General features: G+C 39.2%; 2 protein-coding genes across 2 annotated transcripts in view; one reads left to right on the forward strand and one right to left on the reverse strand.

The window, feature by feature from the left end:
- Positions 1–846: 846 nt before the first annotated feature.
- LOC148943296 (protein CFDP2-like) lies at positions 847–1,614 on the reverse strand. Its single transcript, XM_089101087.1, has one exon. The coding sequence runs from the start codon at positions 1,612–1,614 to the stop codon at positions 847–849; it is 768 nt and encodes a 255-aa protein (XP_088957213.1).
- Positions 1,615–9,434: 7,820 nt separating this feature from the next.
- Positions 9,435–24,531, forward strand: part of Prx2 (Peroxiredoxin 2) — a 50,142-nt gene continuing 35,045 nt past the window's right edge. The window contains exon 1 of the mRNA XM_089101636.1: positions 9,435–9,559. Within this exon, the coding sequence (XP_088957762.1) occupies positions 9,440–9,559 (120 nt within the window). The 5' untranslated portion in view covers positions 9,435–9,439. The remainder of the gene's footprint in view (positions 9,560–24,531) is intronic.

The raw sequence follows: 24,531 nt of genomic DNA on the forward strand, positions 1-24,531 counted from the left end.
CTGATCCGATCAAGCAGAATTTTCGTAAGGATTTTAGCTGGTTGGCAAGTAAGCGATATGGGTCTGTAGTTTTCGCAGTTACTTTTAGATCCTTTCTTGTGCAATGGCACTATGACAGATTTCGACCAAGACTCGGGGAAGTATTTTATTTCCCATACAGCTGTTACTTTTTTGTGGTACAGATCAACGACGATATCAGATTCCACTTTTAGAAGTTCTGCCTGTATACCATCTATTCCCGGTGCCTTATTCGACTTGAGGGATTTGAGTGCGGCTTCTACTTCTCACCTTGAGGGTGGTGGTTCCTCATTCCTGTGTTCTGGGAACTTTCGAAGCACTTCAGGATCCGGGTTTATTTTGAGATTAAGTTTTTCCAGGAAGTGTTCTTTCCAGCGATATCGGATTCCGGCAAAAGTAGTGATTTTGTGTCCATTTTTATCTAAGAGATCGAGGCACTTCGCTTCTTTGCGGTTTGTCAGCTCTCTAGCACGTTTGAACATGAGGTGTGAGTTACCCCTACGGGAGTCCTCCTCACACTGCCGAAATTTTTCAGTAATCATGTCTTTTAGTGCTTGGCGGGTTTTCTTCTCAATTTGACGTTTAAGGTTTTTGAATCTATCCTTGCTTTCTCGATCTTGCTTGTTTTTGAGAGTTCGTTTCTCGGTACACATATCAATAATCTCCTGGGTAACCCATGGCTTGTCTTCTGCAGATTTACAGCCAAGGACAAGCTCAGCTGTCTCGGCTGCTTTGCGAAACAAGTAGATCGATGTCGGCTGGACTCAGCAGATCAGGTGTTTCTTGTAAGGTCTTTGACAGTCGTTCGTTGAGCTGCATTCTGTACTCTTATCTCGTCTTCACGTCTTTAAGGGCTTCTATCCGGGATCTTGGAACTTTTTGTTTCAGCTTGACAACGGCCTTTAATCTTATGTGAAGCAATGACATGAGGAGATTGTGATCACTATCAAAGTCCCCACCTCCTAGCGTCACTGTGTCTGTGAATAAAGATTTCCATCGGCTGGATACCAGTATATAATATATCATGTTGGCAGTCCTTCCATTGGGGGACCACCACGTGACTTTTCTCTTTTGTCTGTGCTTGAATATTGTGTATGTGATAAAAAGCTCGTTATCTCGGCAGAATTCAGTGACTCGTTCTCCTATGCCGTTGATCTGTCCGATCCCGAACTTGCCCATGACATCTTCGTTTCCGCTATTGTCACTCCCCACGATGGCATTGAAGTCCCCGAGGACTAACACGATGTCTTTCTTCAGAATGGTGTCGACAAGGCTCTGGAGCTTAGAGTAGAAATCTTTCGACTCTTCGTCCGACCTTGATGAATCCGGAGCATAGACCTCTACCTCGGAGAGCTTTTTGAACTTGCTTTTGAGTCGGATCATCATTAATCTCTCCGAGACAGACACCACTGATAGAAGAGATTTCCTTGCTGCTTTTGTCAGCAAAAAGCTGACTTCTTGTCTGTGTGTTCCGTCTTGTCTTCCAAAAAGCAGGAGGATTGCGTCTCCTATCTGTTCTTCGCTGATACCTGGTAGATGAGTCTCTGAGAGGCCGATGATGTCCCAATTGTAGCGGTTTGCTTCACGGAGGAGCATGTCTTTCTTTCCTGGTCTCGAAAGTGTCCGAAGATTAACGTGCCGATTCTGGTGGTGATTTTTGTAGATAAAACCGGTCTAGCGTTCGTTTGTGACGGACTTGTCAAACGTTGAATTGATTCGTTTCCAACGCTGTTGGCTGTCAATACATCGGTTGCCCCGGATGCGGTAGCTTGTCCGTCGGTTTCCCCGGACGCGGTAGCTTGTCCGTCGGTGTCCCCGGACGCGGTAGCCCTATTTCGTGTTCTCATTGATTGCCTAGTCATAATTCATAAAGAGAAAAAGTTTCTTGGCTAGCTTTTGAAGCAACGGCAAGCCAATCCTCTCTCCTTTTAGCCGGGACCGTTGACACCCTCGAGGGTGTCTTCTGCTCTTCGCAGTTGTCCTCGCTGGGAGGATCATCCCACTTGGCATCACGGCGTCACCAAGCAATTTATCCCATTACTGGGGGTGAGTTTAACGTCTTCGGGACATATCCAAGCCCCGGTGGGCCCAGCAAGATCGCTATCAGAGGGGCTCACCTCCTCCTCTGTCCGTATTTATATCCCCCAGACAAGGGTGCACCGGCTATTTAAGACCCCCAGAGACTCCCCCCTTGGTCCGCGCCCTCTTATTTAATATTCGAGGGTATCCTCCATATCTGAAGGATGTTCCCCTATCCGCCACCTGGGGACGCGCCTGAGTTGCTTGGGGGAAGCACCTGAGAAGTTACTCAGGAAGTTGAGAAGCTCCCGAAGTACATTGGTTCGGAAATGTTTTGTTTTGGGTGATAAATTTACAAAATGAGTCTCTTTTCGCTCTTGAATTTCCCAAATTTCTAAAACGTGTTCCTTTTTTGCCCTTTTATATAATTTTGTCCCGGAACTTGGGAATGTGTTAAGTAGATATCCCTGTTTATCCATGAAAATAATGATTTTCGACACCTGCCATGGATATTGGAAATGCCTTAGATTTAATTTCAAAAAACATGAATTGCCCGTGAAATCATGGATTTTGTTTTGAATCATGAGTTCTACTTTGTTTCATACGTTATAAAATTATTGTCACTCTGAAACAGCAAAAACTATTTTCACACGGTACGAAATGAGTTCACATGGCTCACAGAAGGCTTCACTAGCTCACTGAAGATGCCTGGGGGATTCAAAAGTTTCAGTACAAAAATTTGTGATTTCTTTCTACTATGGCTAAAAACAGGAAATTTGTCCCTGCTCTTGCCCTCGCTAAGGTAAATTGGACATCTTCTGTACAGGAGAGCTGTACTGGCTCAGTGTTGTCCTTTAGGTTCTTTGCAGAAGAAATACTGAGAAAATGGAAAACAGCTTAAAAGATTAAGAAACAGATTTCAGCAAACCTTTATCCGAGTAACTCACAAATCTGTAAAATTTTAATTCTATTAATAAAATTCTATTAATAGAATTATTTCAATTCTATTATTAATTCTATTAATATTTGTTTATAATGTAAGTTGTTTCTTATCTATTTATCTTCGTGTGTTTAGTTGTTGCAGTGCTTTTTATGTGTGTTTTCTTTTTAAAAACATGTTTTTTTTTCGTTTTTTCCCCGTTGAGAAAGGCTCGCTGACGTGGGGCCGAAATATTCGGAATATTTTCTAATAAAAGTGTTAATTTGTTTTTATTTAATTTCGTTTCACTGTTTTATTAAAATTAAAACCCGTTTTTTCTTGCTTAATTTTTCCTAATTAATTAAGTATCCTTTGTTTTATCTAGGCTGTATTATTCTTTAATTTGTGAGATCTACAGAGGTTTGTATATATATTATTTGAGAAAAACTACGTTTTCTAAAGAGTTAAAGAGGCTGAGTTACAAGGTCGAACCTTAAAACATACAGGGATTAGGAGGCACAGTTGGGGGGCTGCCGCCCCCCAAACCTCCCGCTTTCGCAGCCTTTAAATAAAAAAAAAAGTTTTTTAAACTGAAAGTAAGGAGCGACATTAAATCTTAAAACGAACAGAAATTATTCCGTATATGAAAGAGGCTGTGCCCTCCTCAACGCCTCGCTCTTTACGCTACAACTCTTTTTTTTAAACAATAAAAACTTTAGCGTAAAGAGCGAGGCGTTGAGGAGGGCACAGCCTCTTTCATATACGGAATAATTTCTGTTCGTTTTAAGATTTAATGTCGCTCCTTACTTTCAGTATAAAAAACTTTTTTTTATTTAAAGTCTGCGAAAGCGGGAGGTTTGGGGGGCGGCAGCCCCCCAACTGTGCCTCCTAATCCCTGTATGTTTTAAGGTTCGACCTTGTAACTCAGCCTCTTTAACTCTTTAGAAAAAGTAGTTTTTTTCAAATAATTTCTGCACGTTTTTGTACAGTTTATTACTTATTATTGCTTGACTAACTGTTAGATGATTGTGTATTATTCTTTTCTTTCTCGACAGGGTGTTTTAAGTGTCGACCTTGTAACTCAGCCTCTTTAACTCTTTAGAAAACATAATTTTTTTCAAATAATTTTAAAAAGAAAATGAGTTTTTTTTTTTAATTTAAATTCAGTATATAAAAAATTTGATCTAACGGTGAATCGAACTCCGGTTTTCCGCCTGACAACGAGGAATCTCACAGCTACACTAAAGAGGCATAATTGAAATTGTTTTTTAGCAAGGTAGTGAATCTTTTTGACGCAAGCAAAACTTGATATTTGGTTTTTGGAAAACAGGGAAGGAGTGATCAGATTGAGCTGAAATTTCGAGGATAAGCTCTCAAGCCCCAGGAAAGCTTATCCTCTAAATTTCAGCCCGATCAGACCACGTTAACGGGGGGTGGTGGTTGGAAAAATTAACCGGGGCTAATATAGGAAAAAGAGGTTTTTCGTAAATCTAAATTCAGAGGATAATTGTGTCGGTCTGAAAATATCAAAAGGCCCTGACAGGTTAAATTCTGCTTTTAATGAGTCTTCATTCAACCGGATCCGTTGCCAACTGTGGCCTGTAGGCGTGGCTAAGAAAAAAAAGAAATGATGATGATGAATTTTAAGTGGCTATATTTGGTTTTTTGAAAACAGGGAAGGAGTGATCGGATTGAGCTGAAATTTCGAGGATAAGCTCCCGGGCCCTAGGAAAGCTTAACCTCTAAATTTCAGCCCAGTCGGACAACGTTAAAGGGGGCTGTGGTGGGAGGGTCCAAACTTCCGGCCCAGTTTACCCCATGAAGATAAAGTCGGAGGAGGATGAAATTTTGCAAGTTTCTTAGTTTGAGCTTGGGCTACAAAATGCAATTACCGCCGTCTCTCTGCGACCTCTAGGACCTGAAATCGCTTAACATTGTGGTGGGTTGCCTCTTTATAGAGGCACAAGTGTGCCTCCTTGATTGCTAAATGTTCATTTGGTAAATGTCTAGAGTAGTGGCTTTTCAGGAGGAAACGTAATAGAACACAAATAGAGATACTTCTAAATTGCAATTTGTATTTTCAATTTATAGTTTTGTTTGTCCTGACAAATCATCCACAGCCGCCTCTCTAATGGTTATTTGAATTGAAAATGGAAGTTATGGTGCCCTTTTTAAAAGTCAAAGTTATTTGAGAGCAGCCAGCCCCTCCCCCTCAATGCTCATCCTTTCCCTTCACACCTCCAATGAGAATTTGGAGATAACAATTTTGTTCATCATAATTGAAGGTTTCAGCAATTATGTCTTTGAGGAATACACCCACCCCCCAACATCTCTCAGGGAAAAGGTTGTAAGCTATGCCCTGGGGACATATAAGGCTCTTATAGAAAGGGTGGTCGTATATACTTTGGACAGGACTCATTGGATTGGTAATCAGAAGTTCTAGTACCCTTTTTAAGAGTCCAAGTGATAAGTGCGCAGCTACCCCTTCCCACACACACATACAAACGCGTCGTTTTTTTCTGAGATGTATTCAATAGATATTATGAGACAGTCATTTTATTGAAAATAGTCCAGATATCATTTATCAATTAAGAATTTGCTTACCATATCATTTATCAATTAAGGTAAATTTATCAATTAAGAATTTGCAAATAAAGATATTGTTAGCATTACAGAAACTGAAATGGTAAGTTTATTTTTCTCTTTTCTATCGAACCACCTTGCTAGATCTTTTGCTGGAGAAACCTTTCACTGGTGAGGGGCCGGGAGAGATTTCAGGAAAAAATTTCCCATTAGGGGAGATTTCGACTATAAAATGAGTCAGTTTATTTGAAAAAGTATTGCTGATTTATTTCACATGAGCTGCGAAGCAATAGTTTTTGTTCATTTTGGGTTTTATCTTTGTTCTTTACTTCTATCAGAAAAAAGGTAGAAAAATGTTTTAGAATAGGTAGAGGATGTGTCGACCAAATTCTCACTCTTAGGCTAATAATTGAGAAGTGCCTGAGTTTTCAAACACCTTTGGTCTTCAGTTTTATAGATTATGAGCAAGCGTTCGATTCTGTTGATAGAAGAGCTTTAGTAAAGGTTTTATCCTTGTATGGTATTAAATATAAAAAAAAAAAAAAAAAAAATTTAACTGAAAGTAAGGAACGACGTTAAAACTTAAGACGAACAGAAATCATTCCGTATATGAAAGGGGCTTATTTTCTCCTTAACGCCTCGCTCTTTACGCTAAAGTTTTTTTATTGTTTAAAAAAATAGAGTTGTGAGAAAGTCAAACTTTAGCGTAAAGAGCGAGGCGTTTACGAAGGTTTTTATTAGTAATAAATATATGTAATTTACGAATTAACTTACGTAACGAACATCTATATTCATATATTTTTAATATGTACATTAGAGGGTCCGCCCCCTAGTCAATACCTTGCTCTTTAAGCTAAAGTTCAAATTTTGTTCCAATTCTTTAAAAATTACCCCTTAATCACAAAGGCCGTTAATTAGAATAAATAGCTCTTATGAAAGTACTAAAAAATCCTTGGTTTAAAGAGTGAGGTATTGACTAGGGGGTGAACCCAATCATATGCGTTATATTTTCTGTTCGTTTTAAGTTTTGATGTTGCTCCTTACTTTCAGTTAAAAAACATGTTTTTTTATTTAATTTCTGATCTTTTTTAAAAATAATGCTGGGAAATCTGGCATCCCCTTCATAGCAATGTCTCTTCCCCCATGAACACTTCATCCATGGAAAGATCTTCCCACATAGCCCTCGACCCCCCCCCCCACCACTACCAGAAAAAATCCCCCTGAATACATCTGTATACTTCCCAATAACCAATACTATAGATGTTAACATTGGGTAAAGTTCATAACTTTCAGCCCTTGCCCCGGGTTTTCTAGAGAATAAGTCATCCTAAAAGACATAGTTATCATATTTTTGACCATGCTGAACAAAATGGCTAGCAAAAAATTTTGATCGGGTGACTTTGAGAAAAAAATGAGCGTGGGCGGGGGCCTAGTTGCCCTTCATTTTTTTGGTCACTTAAAGAGGCACTAGAACTTTTAATTTCCGTTCCAATGAGCCCTCCCACGATTTTCTAGGACTACTAGGTCTATACGATCACCCCTGGGAAAAAAAAAACAGAAAAACAAATAAACACGCATCCGTGATGTTTCTTCTGACAAAAATGCAAAATTCCACATTTTGTGGATACGAGCTTAAAACCTCTGCAGTAGGGCTCTCTGATACGCTGAATATGATGGTGTGATTTTCATTAAGGTTCTATAACTTTTAGTGGGTCTTTCCCCCTTTTTGCGAAAATCAGCCAAGTTTTCTCAGGCACGTACTTTTGGATGGGTAGGACTAAACTTGATGAAACTTATATATTTGAAATCAGCATTAAAATCTGAATCTTTTGATGCATCTATTGGTATCAAAATTCCGTTTTCTAGAGTTTCGATTACCATTCAGCCGGGTCGCTCCTTACTTAGGCTACAGTTCGTTACCACGAACTGTTTGATACCAGACTAATACATTAAAGTGATTAGTGCTATGTACGAGAATAACACTGCTGCAGTTAAGGTAGGAAATGAGGTTAGCAGCTGGTTTTGTATCAAATCAGGAGTTAAGCAGGGTTGTGTTCTATCCCCCTTTATATGGATTATTTTGATGGACTTTGTATTAAGTAGCACTGGAAAGGCAATGGGAGACTACGGAATCTAATGAGGAGGAAAAAGTCTCCTGGACTTATATTATGCTGATGATTTAAGCATCCTAGATGAAAGTTTGAGCAAAATGAATGAAGTTTTAGAGGTTTTGCGAGTTCAGGGTGCTAAAATAGGTTTAAAAATTAATGTTAAGAAGACTAAGTCACTAAGGCTAGGAATAAGTGAAGATGAAAAGGTGACGTTGGGTAATGAAAAGATTGAGGAGGTGGGCAGCTTCACTTACCTTGGTAGTATTATTAGCAAAGATGGTGAGAGCAGTAAAGATGTTAAAAGCAGAATAGTCAAGGCTTAGGGTTTTTTTTCTCAATTAAAAAAAAGTTTGGAAGGATAGGAAAATAAGTCTGCAAACCAAGATTAGAATATTAGAAGCTACAATGATGAAATTGGTCAAATATGGCTCTGAAGCATGGACGCTCCAAAAAGCGGATGAAGATTTGCTAGAGGTTTTCCAGCGAAATTGCTTAAGGATTGTTCTTGGTACCCGGCTGACTGACCGTATTTCAAACAATAGGCTATACGAAAAATGTGGTTCAATACCGCTCTCTAGGGCTATAATGAAAGAAAGGTTGAGGTAGCTAGGGCATGTTGTTCGGATAAAGGATGACAGATTGCTGAAGATTGTTCTTTTCGGCCAACCGTGTAGGGCTAAACGGGAGGCAGGTCTACCTCATTTGGGGTGGGAGGACGTCATAAAGAAAGATTTAAAGGAAATGGGAACTTCTTGGGCGGGTGTAATTAGGGAGGCTTTGAATAGAATTGGATGGAAGAGGAGCGTGCGTAGCTATGTTGGCCTCAGGCAGCTTGGTGCTGCGGTGAGTTGTTAGTAGTAGTAGTAGTATATCAGAAAAATGTTCTTTTCTTTTGATGAAATTTTCTAACAACTGTTTGGGTGTCATTTTCCCATGTTGTCTGCTTATAGACCAAGTGTTTGGTATGTGTAGAGTCAGGATGGAAGCAAAATGTTTTTACTAAGCGAGCCAAGCTTTTACCAGTTCAAATTTCTAGATTTAAAAACAAAAAGCGTCGTTCCAGATCTTCATAGGGAAAGGAACAAGGGCCAAAAATTACTTTTAGAGCACTTAGACTCAAGAAAACTTAATTTCTGCCCACGCTGACTTTTTTTTATTTTGGAATCTTTAATGGGAGGGGATTTGTTTCCTTTCGGCAAATTACGGGGCCCCTTTCAAATTATGTCCTTGTTTTCGAGATAAGGAAAAACTTATAGCTTTGTTTGCTGATATCATGGTTTTATACATGCCTTGTCTCTGTGTAAGAAAAACATTTTTTTTTTTAATGACATTTTATAACAGCCATATTGGGTGTCATTTTCCCATTTTCAAATCTTCGTCACGGAGTGAGCAATACGTCACTAACTAGCGAAAACCTGTTTCTCATAAAGCATCTTTGGGATTTCGGTGCGGTCTTTCTCGCGTGTTGCCCGGATTCTAAACAAGTACTGAAATTATTAAACAAAATAAACCGAAAAAAAGCAATGATTTTTTAAGTTCTGACTTCTAAGCCTTAGTTCTTTAAGATAAAAATCAAACAAAAAAAGACTTATGACAGTTCTGTCTAAGAGACCTTCTTCAGCTCGTTGGCTCAAAGACAGTTTTTCCTAAACTGCACTTGAAAAAATAATCTTGCGGTAAATCCTCAATAATTGAGATCACCAGTTTTAGGAGATCATAATTATATTAATCCGTGAAATGACAAATAAAAACGGGGCTTCAGAATGAAAACGTGCTATAAGCACAGCAAATGACGAAAAACGCAACTTCCGTATTTTATAACACAGCACACCACCTTGCCTGTAGAACATTCCAGATTCCAAGGATTATTAGTAGGCTGACATTTAACACCAATAGAAAATACTTAAAAGTAGGTACTTGTATTAGTTAAGTGGGTAAAATTCGGTAAAATTCTACTTTAGCTACTTTTGGCTATCTTGGAAAGGGATTAGGTTAAGAAATTGAAACTTTCAGTGATGTGTTTAAAGGCTAAACTATGTCCTGGGAAGATATTTTGAAGTACCCACCTCCACTCCTTCTCCCTCTAGAGGGTCCTGACCTTTGATGACCTCTAAAAATATGTGAGTTATAGAAGTGAAACCTTTCAAAACAGATCTTCTGCTTAAATGAAGTACAACAAAATTGTTTTCAGCTTCACAACTTTGCTCAATCCCAATTTATAAGGTTTTAAATATAGGCTATTCAAATACATTTCCTAAATTTTGGGAATAAACTATTTATAGGCTATGTCTTATAATTCTGCTCAAATAACTGAAATTGCATTTTCAGAGTTAAAGCCAGAGAAAAAGAAACTGATAACTGAAAATTAAGGTAAAATGATGTTTTGTCAAAATTTCAATGGGTAGGCTATAGACCTGTCATGTAGGCAAATTTCATGACCCTCTAGAGGGAGAAGGAGTGGAGGTAGGTACTTCAAAAAACCTTCCTGGGACATACTTTAGCCTGTAGACCCATCCCGAAAGTCTCATTTTCCTAACCTAACCCCTTCCCCAAGGGGTTAGGTATATATATATATATATATATATATATATATATATATATATATATATATATATATATATATATATATATATATATATATATTTAGCAATAAAGACTCTTAGATGACAAGGATAAAAAAGAAAAGTGTATTTTCTTTCATGAGGACACAAGGAATATTTCTTCTCGTCGCCTTACACGAATCACTTCTTTGTGTGTGTGTGGGGGAGGGGGGGGCTTGTCTACACGTAACCAATGACCCGCATGTGCCTAGCAATTAGCATTTCAATTATCATACATGACTGAAATTAGATTTCGAAAAAGAGATTGATCTGCCATTTGACAATGACGTATATATGACAATGTACAATATATGACATGACAATTTTAGACATACATGATAATGACAGTTTATGTATAGTGATAATGACTAAGTAGCCTACTCTAAAGTTTGACTGTTGTCCCGATTTTTTAGGAACAGCTACTGAAACACAAGAGCTGTTTAATTAGAATAGGAAGCTTTTTTAAATGTGCTAAAAGATTTAGCGTAAAGAGCAAGATATTGAGGAGGGGGGGCAACATCCTCATATACAGAATGATTTTGTTCGTTTTGAGTTTTAATGTTGCTCTCACTTCTTTATGTTTATTTTTTCTAACTCAGTTTCTTAGAACGAATATTCAAGGCAAATCAAAAACAGATAAAAGAAAAACAGATTTTCAAATTTAATTCACAGTGAAATTTTCAAAGATAACATTTATTGGAAGCGTTATTACCCGAAATAGTGGATGGATTCCACGTAATATGATTTTTTTACTGTGTATTTTGTCGATGTTTCTTGCGGTCATTATCATTGAACTTTTTGTATGTAGGTTAAGTTAAAACCCTAGCATGGGTGTATGGAGAGGAGGTCATCGGGGGCAGCTGTCGCCCTACAACTTCAAATTTACACTAGATATGGCTGAAAAAGCAGATGGTTGAAAAAGCAGTTAATAAAAGGTGGATGGTTGAAAAATCTGGAAATAAACAGATGGAATGGCATAATAAAAGTCTAACAAGAAGCAATTGTTCATAATATCTTGGGCATTTTTAGCTCTAATCCAAGAAGATTAATGCTGAAGCTTATTGATGATTTATGATTTTTGGTTATTACTTCAATAAAGATTTCATAGGTATGATAGAACTTGCTGGCAATGTAAGGTTTTATGAACTGCCAATATTACTTCAGCTCCCCCCTGCCCTTCATTACAGAATCGGCTGCCCCCCCCCGCCTAAACAAGAAGCTACGTACGCCCATGGACCCTGGTAAGGTTTTCTTCAAAACTACCGAAACATCCATTTTTAATTTAGTTGTTTATATATTCATAATGATACTAATAATGTAATGCAAAAACGTGGGCCAGAGCCTCTTACAAAACAGGAAAAAGACAATACAACAATTTAGATGAGTTTTCTAAAGTTACTGAAGTCGTACATACGACTCTCCTACATCTTATTAAACGAGTTCTTGAAAGAGCTGATGGAGGATGCCAGAACGGTTTCTTTGGGTAGGGAGTTCCAGGTGTCGACGACTCGGTTTCGAAAGGCCCATTGACCTACATCTTTGTAGAACCTCTTAGTTTTAAGCTTTAATGGATGGCCACATAGCTTATTTTCGTTAAAGATCAGCAGTGCTTCTCCAGGGACGTTGTCATAGCAGCCATGGCATAGTTTGTACAGCTCGATCATATCATCCCCTTAGAAATCTGTATGAGAGTGCTGGTAGGTGAAGCAGACGAAGACGTTGTTCGTAAGCGAGGTCTTTCAGACTTGGGGAGAACTTCGTCATCCACCTTTGAACTGCTTCCAGTGCATCTATATCCTTGTTCAGGGATGGACGAACTGTGCAATGACCATATTCAAGAATTGGGCGGACTAGCGACTTGATGAGGGTCGCGAGCATTTCTACATCGAGACAGTTGAACGTTCTTCTGATCAGCGGTGATACCCACGTAGCCTTTTTTATGGCTAATTCGTAGTGGACCAAAAAGGTCATCCCGTCCCGCATATTTTTCAAACATATTCTACATCTTAGACAGAGTGTCCTGGCCAAATCCAAAGCAGAGAAATAAAGGGTTAAAAGAAAAAAGGTGAAGTTCAGATGCAGCTAAAGTCTTGCGACCTCTGCCTAGGATTTTTCGTTGTTTACTTCGGCAAAGGAAATATCCATATGGAAAAAGTCAAAACGCGACATGGGAACAGAAAATGTTTCTGAAGCTCCATAGATTTTATATGGAAGATTTGTTACCTGAAATTGTGGACGGCAGAGGGCCACCTAATATGGCAATCCGTGGGCCATTCCTGGGCGAGTCGACGGATAAATAGAACCCTCACATATTCAGGTTAAGCTAGCTAGGTTAGTTTCTAGCTAAATTATTTATGTATGCAATTACTCTATATTGTGCCTAAATATACTGTACATTCTTAGCGGTCCTTGTCTTCAAAATTTGTCTATTCTGGTTAGGATCCCTGGTTGGGCGCGGTTTCGAATTTGATTTTCAACGAAAATCTCCAAGTTGTTTATGTATTTATAGTATCCAGATAATTTTCCGCCCCGCAACCCAGAGAGAACACTTTTGAACTCGACTTGCAATTATTTTTTGTTGTTGTTTGTATATTTTTATGCTAATACACCCCCCCCCCCGGATGATTCCCTTCATAGACGGTTAGTCCTCGGAAGATTCTCCCTGCGTATGAAATTTTCCTCATTTAGAATTATCAGTTCAATCAAAATTCCGTGTCTTGTACTTTTTTTTTCTTCCGTCAAGGTGGAATGTATTTGTATAGACAAACTTGCTCATTTGAAAATGTCAACCTTTCAAATTTGACAAGAGACGCAAATCAAATTCTTGATTGATCTTGATAACTAAGTCTCCTGGAGATGTCGCTAATTGAAGCTTTGTCCTTTGACCAATTTACCAACAAGAGAGATAAGAATAAAAGTAAGAATAAGAACTTCTTATAAGAATAGAGATAGAGAAGCTTGGGTGCCCATTCCAGGGGGGGGGGGCAAGCTGAATTCCAGGGGGGCAACCCTCGTCTAATTGGCACTTTTAATGTTATATAATAGAAATTTCAGAACAAATATATAAAAATAAGGCAGCATCATTCGTCCAAGGGGGTGCCACCCCCCCCCCTTATGGGCACCCATGTAGAGAAGTAAGAACATATAGAGAAATAGTAATAGATACGAACTTCTTACTTAATAAGGAGTAAGAATAAAAGAAACAATATTTTACTCTGTAGTAACCTAAATCCTGATTAACCCCCAGCCCTGGCAAAAAAACATATATAATAGATGTGAAAAAAGAAACTTTTGGTACTTGTCTAGAATCCGGTGAGTGCGCGATAAGTGAAGTTTTGTTAATGCTAATGAAATTAAACAAAAAAGGATGAAAATTTAATAGTTTATGAACAAAATTGGGCTATATTTGCATATTAGGGGGGGGGGCTAAAGCGTAGCATATATTAAATACGTAACCTAACCCAATCTAGGTGCCTTTTATTCCCCCTAAATACTAAGAAATTGAAGTTTAAATACAGTTCCCGGAGTGAGAAACCCTTTGTTTATACAGCATCTAGGCATTCCCCGGTAAAATGCCTATCTGTGCTCGCTATACAGTTGTCGCGCACTTACCGGATTCTAGACAAATACCAAACTTTTACTGGGAAATAAAAAGATAAAATGATTTTATGCCTGGGTGTATTAACGTTTCTTATTTTAAGGGCTGGGCACACGTAGCTGATTTCGGGAACTGATTTCCAAATCAGCGCCGATTTTAAAAGAAATCGGTGTCGACTTGAGCTGGAAAAATTTTCTTGTTTTCGGTGCCGATTTACAAAATCAGCGCTGATTTTCATCATGATTATCACAAAAAATAGGGATACAAATAAATAGTCAGCCAGAGGGATCTGTGATGAAAGACCCCACTACTGAGCTGAGAACTGAACTGAGGACTAAGCTGAGATCAATCGTGCAACTATTAATAAACTCAGTTGACTATTTGTGTCCATGATTTTTTGTTTTGAAAATTTTGCGCAATAAATTTTTCTTTCAACAAATTTTTTTACCGCTATCGTTTGTCCACTGATGCTGAAATCGGTTCCCGAAATCAGCTACGTGTGCCTAGCCCTTTAGGTGCATGTGGAATATTTCTTATTAATTGTTTCATAATCCTGAAAAAGCTTATGAATAGGTTGCTTTGTTATTTGATGTTTATCAGTTGACTTTGATTTCTATGAAATTGGGTTTTATAGTAGTTGCAGTTACGCATTCCAATATCAGATATTGTGCTGCGTGCTTTATCCTTTCATTCATTGATTCGTACATTTATTAAGTCAGTCATTTCAGTTCGTAACTCGTTTCAGTTCAGATTCGTATTGAGTTTTTGGTTCACTAACAAACCTAAAATTTCTTCAACTGTTGTTTTCTTGTAAAAATGGAATTTTATTTTTCAATATTTGCTTCTTGTAGTAAAAAAGGGTACTCCTGTACTGTACGGACTCTTTTATATACTGCAATGGAAACCAGTCACGAAAAACCTGTTTTTGACGGGTTAATTCAAGACACCGCTATTGGGTAATACAATGTATAGCGTGGTTTTCATTGCGTATACGATATTTAAACTTTTGTTTTTTGGGGTTTAGGGGGGGAGGTGGTTAGGTTATGTTACGTAATAATATATACTATGATTTTCCCCTACCCCCCTAATGTGCAATATATAGCCCAAATTTGTTTCTAAACTATTACATATTCATCCTATTTTATTTTATTTCATTAGCATTAACTGAACTAGCAGTATATAAAAGAGTCCGTTTAGTACAGGAGTAAACAAATAAGTAGAACAACAGGGATTTTTTTTTTTTTTTTTATACAAGACAGTGGAACGCAACTTTAAATGAATATTTCGACCCTATATCCAAGGGCCGTCCTCAGCAAAACAGACGAAGAGAATAAAAACAATATAAAAGAAATTTACATTAAAATTCAATCATTAAAACTGAAAGGGTCTTTAAAAAAATGTTTTAAAACACCCCTAATATCATTACTTCAAGGAAGTTCAACCAGGACTTGAAGTAATGGTATTAGGGCTGTTTTAAAACATTTTTTAAAAACCCTTTCAGTTTTAATGATTGAATTTTAATGTAAGTTTCTTTTATATTGTTTTTATTCTCTTCGTCTGTTTTGCTGAGGACGGCCCTTGGATATAGGGTCGAAATATTCATTTAAAGTTGCGTTCCACTGTCTTGTATAAAAATTTCCCTGTTGTTCTGCTTATTTGTTTATGATGGAAAGGCAGTGTGGTCTTCGTCGCTATTTGAGTACAGGAGTACCAAAAAAAGTAGCACTTGTGGACATAGCCAAATGTTGGGAGGGGAAATAGATGGATTTTAGAAGGGAGTATGATTTAGCATCCATGCTGCAATTCATTTATGGTGAAGGGACAGTTGGTTGATAATATGAAAATATATAAGAAATTTCGGTGGGGGATTGTAGAAACCTAAAGATAGAAGAAGCCTTATGCCCAGTATTCCCTGCGTCAGGTACTAGGCAAAAAAATGAAGATATATTTTTTCATTTACCTGCATTTTTATTCGACAACTCTTTCCGAGTCATCTGTCAAGTTTGTAAGGGAAACCAAAACCCTATCCGTGTGGGTGCGCATTATTAAAACTCATCTTAGATGTTTTCCCAAAGGGAGGGTTTTGAAACGCCCCAAACTATTTAGGCACAGTTCTTCAATGTCACTTCTTTTAAAGTTTCCCTATTTGGGATGCATTGAGAAAATATACTCAAATTTGGTTATTTGAACAGGGTTTTTTATAATATCCTTGAAGGAGGTGGGACAGGGTTTCCAAACGATACTTAGGGTTGTGGATTCTCACTGCCTTTTTTTTCGCCATTTTTACAAGCGGGTTTCATGGGTTAACCCTAGAAAGGTAAGCTTCTCAAAAAGTTACGTAGATGGTAAGCTTTCATAAAAATTACTACTTGAAGAAACATGTACTTCTAAAACTCATCATTTAAGTATGTTTTAAAAGTAAGTGGGAATTATCGAAAACAGATTTTCAAAAAATGTTTTAAACAGCACAAAAGGTTGATTTCATTTCTTGGAGTCACATAGTGTGCATGACTTCGCACGGTGCTCACCGTAGAATGGCCTTTTGCAGTGGTTGCAAAAATTGGTAGTCATTCGGCGACTGCGCGCTGGGCAGAGGCTGCAGGTCGTTCTTCTCCCTTCCACAGACGTTCCTGAATGTATTTCACCTGTCACCTCCATTGTTTGACTGATATCGAGTCTGATCGAGCGCTGCAAAGTGGGGGTTTCTAAGCGAGTGGTCATATGCAGCTGGGTCAACTCTTTGAACAGAACATTCATGAAATCTTTTCGTGAAACTGGTCTTCCACCAGATTTGGAGATATTGAAGGAGTAGATGACATAACTGTTGATACACGCGATGTTGATCAGCCCATAAAACATGCACATGGGCCACCTGTTGGTATTTTGAGCCGCTGACATTGAACTACACATTTGGTCAAATGTGTCTTCACTGCCTTTGGTGTTATTTTAGTGCTCGATGATCTCAGGCTTCTTGCTTTGATACGTGATACTGGTACCCTGATGGCAAGTTGACAGAAGCAGGACCATTTTTGATGGCTTAGGAAGATAGGACACTAGAGTCAGCTCCCGATCGAAACAGAACATTGAGGTTCCTGTGATTCTCCCTTTGCTTACAAGCAGCTCTTCCGGAATTTCTCTCTTGTTTTTTTGTACTGTACCAACTGTGGTCAGTCGATACGGTTCTTTCAGTAGTTCTGCTGCAAATGGAATCGATGTAAACCAGTTGTCAGTCGTGACATTTCTATTTGTCAGTGTGAAAAATTTTTCCTGCTCATTTGTTAAATCAGAAAATAGCCAAATTCAGCATTTTCATGTGCTATTTCCTCACGAAATTTGCTACGAAGCTTGTCAACAACGTTAAAAAAATGATCTAACCTCATTGTCCGAAGAAGCTTACTAATTACCAAGTTTTGATCAAAAAATCCCTTTTCCTGAAATAGGTGAAAAAGCTACGTAGATGGTAAGATTTTGACCCTTAATATCTCCCCAACTGGTTCAGATAATAAAACCTCGATGACGGCACAAGAACAGGATAGTCATAATATTAGCATATCGGGGAGGTCGGTTCGCGCAATGCATCCGTTTCCATGGCAACCGCGAAAAAGTGTTTTTGCGTCGTAAAATTTACGAAAGCTTACCCTTCTAGGGTTAATTATGGGCACGCGTTCTGAAACTAATGTTTATCGAGATTTTCTTCGGTGGGGTTCAACCACAGTTTATATAATTATCCAATAAGTTTATCGCAGATCATTCCTGGTCTTCGTTCTCCGTGCGAATAACAAGCACCTCCCATTTATTTCTTCACTTATGGATCAGTGTGTTTGCGTCTATCAATGAGAAATGGTTACCAAGTGCATTTAAATAGCGGGAAACTATTAAGTGCATTAAACCCGCTATTACGAATGTAATAGCGGGAAACCCGCTATTACGTTCGTAATAGCGGGTTTCCACTTATTTCCGATTGTTTCGCGTCTGACTTGTCTACCCGTGAAAAGATCTGATGCCGCTTATGTTTATATCTGCAAAAACGTTCTCCGGAGCACTCGCACCCCGGTCCGGGTTTTTATAATGGGTGAGATAGGGAATGATCATACTGGATAATTATATAAACTGTGGGTTCATCAGATAATCCTTGAAATCCTGGGAATGCGCGGACGAAAACTTACATGAGTGTCAGAAGATCTTCCTAGAGGATTAAGTACTTTCCCATTATGTGGACACCCCTAAAAAGTCGAGTTTGGTTAATGCTAATGAAATACAACAAAATAGGATGAATATATAATAGTTTAGAAACAAATTTGGGCTATATATTTGCACATTTGGGGGGGGAGGTTAAATCATTGCATACATTAAATACGTAACCTAACCTAATCTAACCTAGGTACCTCCCCCCCCTAAACCCCAAAAACCACATTTTAAATATAGTTCCCAGAATGAGAAACCCCTGAATACTTATTTATACAGCATCAAACAGCGTCAAATCTTTTTTCTTTTTTTTTGTCGAGTGGAGATGCCTTGGGTTTTCGTGACTGGTTTTTAGGGGTGTCCACATAATGGGAAAGTACCAAGGATTGTTTTAAATCACCAAAAGTGCGATGTTTAGTTTGAGTTTTTCATACCTTTATACTAAAGGCTTTACTAGCCAATCTTAAGTGAATCACTCCCCCGTGTGTAGGTATGCTTAAGTGGGAGTCCTTTTAATTTCACATGTGTGTACTCACATACCCCACCTACGCATAACTCATCTACCCTTAAGGTTTGAAATGTATTGGTTGGATAATGGTACTTGTGTATTATATCCTACACACGAAAGAAGTCAAGTTTGCTTAATGCTAGTGAAATAAAATAAACTAGGATGAAAATATATTCGTTTAGAAACAAATTTGGGCTATATATTTGCACATTGGGGGGGGGGGGTAAAACATAGCGGTACTTATGTATTATAATTAAAACAGCGCTATAGACTGTACAAGGAAACAAGACATGGACCTCCGTCAAAACCGAAATTTCAGATGAAAGTTCAGTTTGGCTAGCCGATACTTGCCTCATACGTTGGTACATCTATTAACAAAAGCTTCTCCGGTTTTGCAATACAAAGACGGGGTTAAGACACCACAAATCCTCACGAAAAACAAACGTTTCCACAGCGATCCATTTCTTCTCACATGGCCGAATCAGATCAGTTTCTGTTTTGAACTAAATCCCTTATAATTCCTTAACTCTCTATGAGCGGGGAGGAGGGAGAGACTATGTACCAACGTATGAGGTAAGTATCGGCTAGCCAAACTGAACTTTCATTCGAAAGTTAGGTCTTGGCATCGCCATTACCTCATACGTTGGTACATCTATTAACAAAAGCTTAAACTCCAACCGATTTGGTGGTGGGTTCATAAATCAACTAATTTAAAATATTATTTTCAAACTCAAATATTCAAATGTATAAACTATATAACTGTCTGAAACACAACGATATATAGAGCATCGGCTTGATCTTCTGTTTCATGAAGGTAGTCTTGTCTGGGAGTAGTCTCAGAAGACCAGCCAGCAGCACTCATTATATCAGCAAGTGGTACTGATTTTGATAGCGCCCATTACGCCACCATGAATTTTGTGTCGTGTGCTTTCCCTTTTCTACTTTCTTCTTTTGCTGTCTCATATGCCATAGTTATGGCCTGCTTTATCCAAGAAGAAATGCTTCCAGCTGCCACCTCTCGTGGTGCTGTTTTATAAAAATGAATGAGGAACCTTTTTCTTGTCTTTTCTGACCGCCACGTTCGCCGTTTGATAGTATTCTCACTGGACACAAAGCTGGATCTACATCTAGCGCGGGAAGAAGGATAGGAGAAGGTATCCCATGAGGCTTCACGGTTTTGGGTCTAAACGAAGGGAGAAACCTGAGAGTTACTGAGTTATCTGAAAATTTTGCTGTACTGAAGGACAAGGCATGAATTTCACTCCTTCGACGACCAGATGCGATGGCAGTAATGAATACCGTCTTAAGAGTAAGATCTTTCATATCAATATTCCACAAGCCAAGAAATCGTGAAGTTCTAAAATACTTTAGAACGAGGCCAATATCCCAGGCAGGAATATCATGTTGTGTCCGCGGTGACTCGTGCCAAAAATTCTGTATCGTTTTCGTCAAACAAGTATCTTTGCTGATTTCTGTTCCTGTAGCTAAAGCTAGCGTTCCGCATCTTGCTGTTTTATAACCTTATATCGTTGATGGTACCAGGTGTCGACCCGTCTTTAGATATGTCATGAATTCTGCATCTGCCTGAGTACTAGTTTTGAGAGAATTAATCTTCCTTTCTCTACACAAACCCACAAACACTTGCCATTTTCCATTCTAAAATTCAATTGTAGATCGTCACTGGGCTAGGCAATTGTACGGGCTGATTCCTTAGAAAAACCTCTCTTTTCAAGTCCATGCTCGATATCTTCCAGCCATGTAAATTTAGATTCCTTAGTGCTGAGTGGCGAAGTCGACCCTGCTGGAGTAGATCTGCCTGATCTCCAATCGGTATAGGCAAATCGGTAAGCAGGTTCAGAAGCTTCGTGTACAAAGCTTAGCGAGCTCATTGCAGAACACTTAGCGTTATTTGGCAGTTTACAGACTTTCAAACTTTCTCCAGAACTTTTGGGATCAGGGCAAATGGAGGAAAGGCATAGTTGTGTTTGTTCGACCAATCGTGGACAAGGGCATCTGTGCCGATCGCAAGAGAATCTGGAACTGGTGAGAAACATACGTCGATCTCCTGGTTCAATCTAGTCGCGAATAGATTGACTTCTGGCAGTCCGTACTCTTTTGACAGGGCTCTGAAGACACTCTCGTTGACACTCCATTTCGTGGGCAGGTCTTTTCCTTCTCGTGACTGTGTGTCTTGCCCTCAATTGAACGTTCAGGGCCATCGTAATCTCGAAGAGCTTTATGGATTCCTCCTCTAGGGAGAAAGAACGGGTTCCGCCCTCTGTGTTTATGTAATTGACTATAGTCGAGTTGTCCGTCGCTACCATGACTACCCCGTTTCTTAGCTCCTCCGCAAAGGCTTTGATTGTGTTGGCTACGGCTCTCATCTCGAGGCAATTTATATGAAGAGATTTCTCTTCTGGAGACCAAGTCCCCGAAGTGTCTTGATGTGGGTCCTCTAGATAGCCATCCCACCCGTAGGTTGAGCTGTCAATGAATATTGTTTTGGAAACAATAGAGGGCTCGAGAGGAAGGCCTTGACTCAGCCAATCTTTGTTCAGCCACGGTGAAAATTCCTCTTTTATCTTTGTCGTAATTAGGATGTTTAAATCTATGTTGTTCCAAGACCTGTCCCACCATCTGAGCATTAGTAACTGACATTTCCTGAGATATAGTCTGTTAAAAGGAATTGCTCTTGAACCCGCATTGATGAGTCCAATCAGCTTCTTATTGAGGTATGCGATTTTTCCAGAGCTTCCTTGATTGCATGTATCAAGTTCTGAATCTTTTCCAGGGTTAGGTACACCCTCTTTACCTCCAGGTCTACCAGAAACCCGAGAAATATGATCTGTCGCATAGGTTGTAATTCTGATTTCTCGCTCAGCATGAAACCAAGTCTGTGCAGGAGAATCATCATGGTCCTTACATTGCTCTGTACTACCGAAATTTGGCAGTTGTGCAGAAGCCAGTCGTCCATGTAAGCATACAGTTGGATGGCTTGAAGGTGGCAGTAGCTCACGATGAGACCAATCACGCGGCAGAAAACAGCTGGACTTGATGCTAGTCCGAAAGGGAGCACTTGGAATTGCTGGATTTGGTTTCGTAAGATGAACCTCGAGTGTTTCCAATGGCTCTTGTGAATGCCGATGTGCCAGTTGGCGTCTTTCAGATCTATTGACGCTGCCCAATTTGATTCCTGCATCGCAGTTAGTATTGTGGCCTGGTTCTCCATTTTGAAAGATGTCACGTCCGAGAATTGGTTTAGGCAAGATAAATCTATTACTGGGCGCCAATCCTTGTATTCCTTTTTCGGAACCAGAAAAATCCGACTGTAAAACCTGGAGACGACTGAGTTTGGACTTTCTCTATTACGCCTTTCTCGAGCATTACGGCAATCTCTGATTCCAAAACTAGCAACTGATTGCTTGACATGTTTGATTCGTTGATCAGGTTGCCTACTAGAGGATTGTATTTTTTGTAGTCCAGACGGTAGCCCTCTTTGATGACGTTCAGGACGAACTTGTCGTCTGTTATGTTTTTCCAGTTTTCTATAAAGTGAGACAAATGATTCTCTACGGAGAGACGATCTTGATTAGGTGCCAGGAGCAAATCATTGAGTATTTGACTGTTTTCCTCCTCCCGTTTTTGGGGATGAATTGAAGGTACAACCTTTTTTGTTGGTAAAGCCTTCCTTTCCCTGCTTGGATCAAAATGTCTGTTTTTCTTCATATCTTGGTTTCTTTTGGATTTGGCCACGAAAGTCTCGTCGGTCCCGTTGCAGCTCATATTCGCTCTTACTGGCCGCTTATACTGAGCTGTTGAAGGAGGATTGGAAAACTATCAACTTTCAATCCTATATCTCTTCATTCTATGAGCGAGGTCCTTCAAGTCGGTGGAAAAAAGGAACTCACTTTCCAGAGATGATGACCTCAATTCATTTCTAATCTCTTGAGCCAAGTCAGGGATTGATTTCAAGACGTTATCCCTTCTCATGATCATCAAATTTGACCATATTCTAGAAAGAATATTTGAAAGGTGTTGCTGCCATCTATTGATAGATTCCAAGAGCTTCGTCAGTTTTGAAATAATGCCAGGAGGGACGTTGCTCTGCCTTTATAGTTTTTATGACAGTACCTAACACGAGTTCACTGTATGCTAGCATTCTCAGAGCCACTCGTGTGGAAGACTAAGGCCAAGAATGACTTTTTGTCAACCAATAGGAAATTTCTGTCCTCTACTTGTCCGGTTGGTGACAGCAAACTGAACTCTGGGATAACGCGTGGCCCCTGTTAAGCCAAATGTGTGTTATGACGTTTGTAAGCTTTCGCTCGGCCCGGTATGTCGAGAGGATAAAAGAAAGTACCACGTTCTGAGAATGATTTATTCTTTGTTGTTGACTGCAGTTCTTCTGAGCGCTGCTTGATGAAGTTTTTCAGCACTGGGGAGAAAGGTAACGTGATAAACTGTTTTCTCTTGAATGGCTCAATTGCCAAAATCAGTTCTGTTGCCGAGCGAGGCTGTTGGACGGTAAGGGTAGGCCTGAGGCAAATGGTGTCACCCAGTGCTTCGTATACAAGGTCCAGCGACTCTGCCAAAGAGACCTTGTCATCTATACCGGGATCGGTGTCTACCATTGACTGCTCGTCATCGGAATGCAAAGAATCATTGTCTTCATTCTCAGAATTGCCACCACCTGTATCTTCTCGGTCTCTTGAGGCCGTTGTTGAGGTACCCTCACCCCTGTTAGTGTTGGAGGTGTGGTCACGCTCGGAAAAGGATCTTCCATCACTTTGTACAAACCATTACAATATTATAAATACATAATTTTATCCAACTATAAAATCCTTATAATTAGACGCTGGGACTAACCTGAGCTGCAATCTCCAGACCAACTTGTCCCTTGCCAGAAGGCCTATACGCTGTAGGCGTTATAACCTTGTGTAATGGTGGTCTGTATGCCCTAGGCGTTATGACCTTATGTAAGGACGGCCTATACGCCCTAGGCGTTATGACCTTATGTAATGACGGGGTATGCGCCCTAGGCGTTATGACCTTATGTAATGACGGTCTATACGGCCTGCCCTAGGCGTTTTAACATTGGGTAATGGTGGTATGTACGTCCTATGCGTTATGACCCTGTGTAATATCAGCATATACGCCATAGGCGTCATGACCTTTTGTTATGAGGGCATATATACCCTAGGGATTATGACATTGTGTAATGACGGTATTTACATCCTAGGCGTTATGACCTTATGTACTAACGGTCTATACGGCGAAGCTGTTATGACCTTATGTAGCTTGTAAAATATAAACTTATGAAGGGTACTATCCATACCAAAATACTGGATTTACCGCAACTAAACCATTAAAATACATATAATTATCTGGCCTACTAAACACCAGGCTCATACATAAACAATACTATAACTCATTTTTTTTTCTATTAAATAAAAAATGTTTTATATGTTGAATTAAAGCCAAAGAACCTACCTCGGATAGTGTCTATCCGTTTAACCTCGTGTACCACAAAACAGAAACTGATCTGATTTGGCCATGTGAGAAGAATTGGATCGTTGTGGAAACGTTTGTTTTTCGTGAGGATTTGTGGTGTCTTAACCCCGTCTTTGTATTGCCAAACCAGAGAAGCTTTTGTTAATAGATGTACCAACGTATGAGGTAATGGCGACGCCAAACGGGTATTTACTATCTAATTTGATTGCAAAGCGTAATTTCTCATTGCGTTTACAACATTTAAACTTTTTTTGGGGGGGTTTAGGGGGAATAAAATCCTATTTTATTTTATTTCATTAGCATTAATCAAACTTGATTTCTTTCGTGTATAGCGCTGGTTTAGTTTTAATGAATAAGTACCAGCATAGCATATATTAAATACGTAACCTAACCTCGGTACCTTCCCCCCCCCGAAACCCCCAAAAACAACAGTTTAAATATTGCAAACGCAAGAAGAAATCACGCTTTGCGATCCATTC

This window comes from Artemia sp. Qi Xiang Cuo, chromosome 15 (assembly GCF_049724085.1).
Source record: "Artemia sp. Qi Xiang Cuo chromosome 15, ASM4972408v1, whole genome shotgun sequence".
NCBI lineage: Eukaryota > Metazoa > Arthropoda > Branchiopoda > Anostraca > Artemiidae > Artemia > Artemia sp. Qi Xiang Cuo.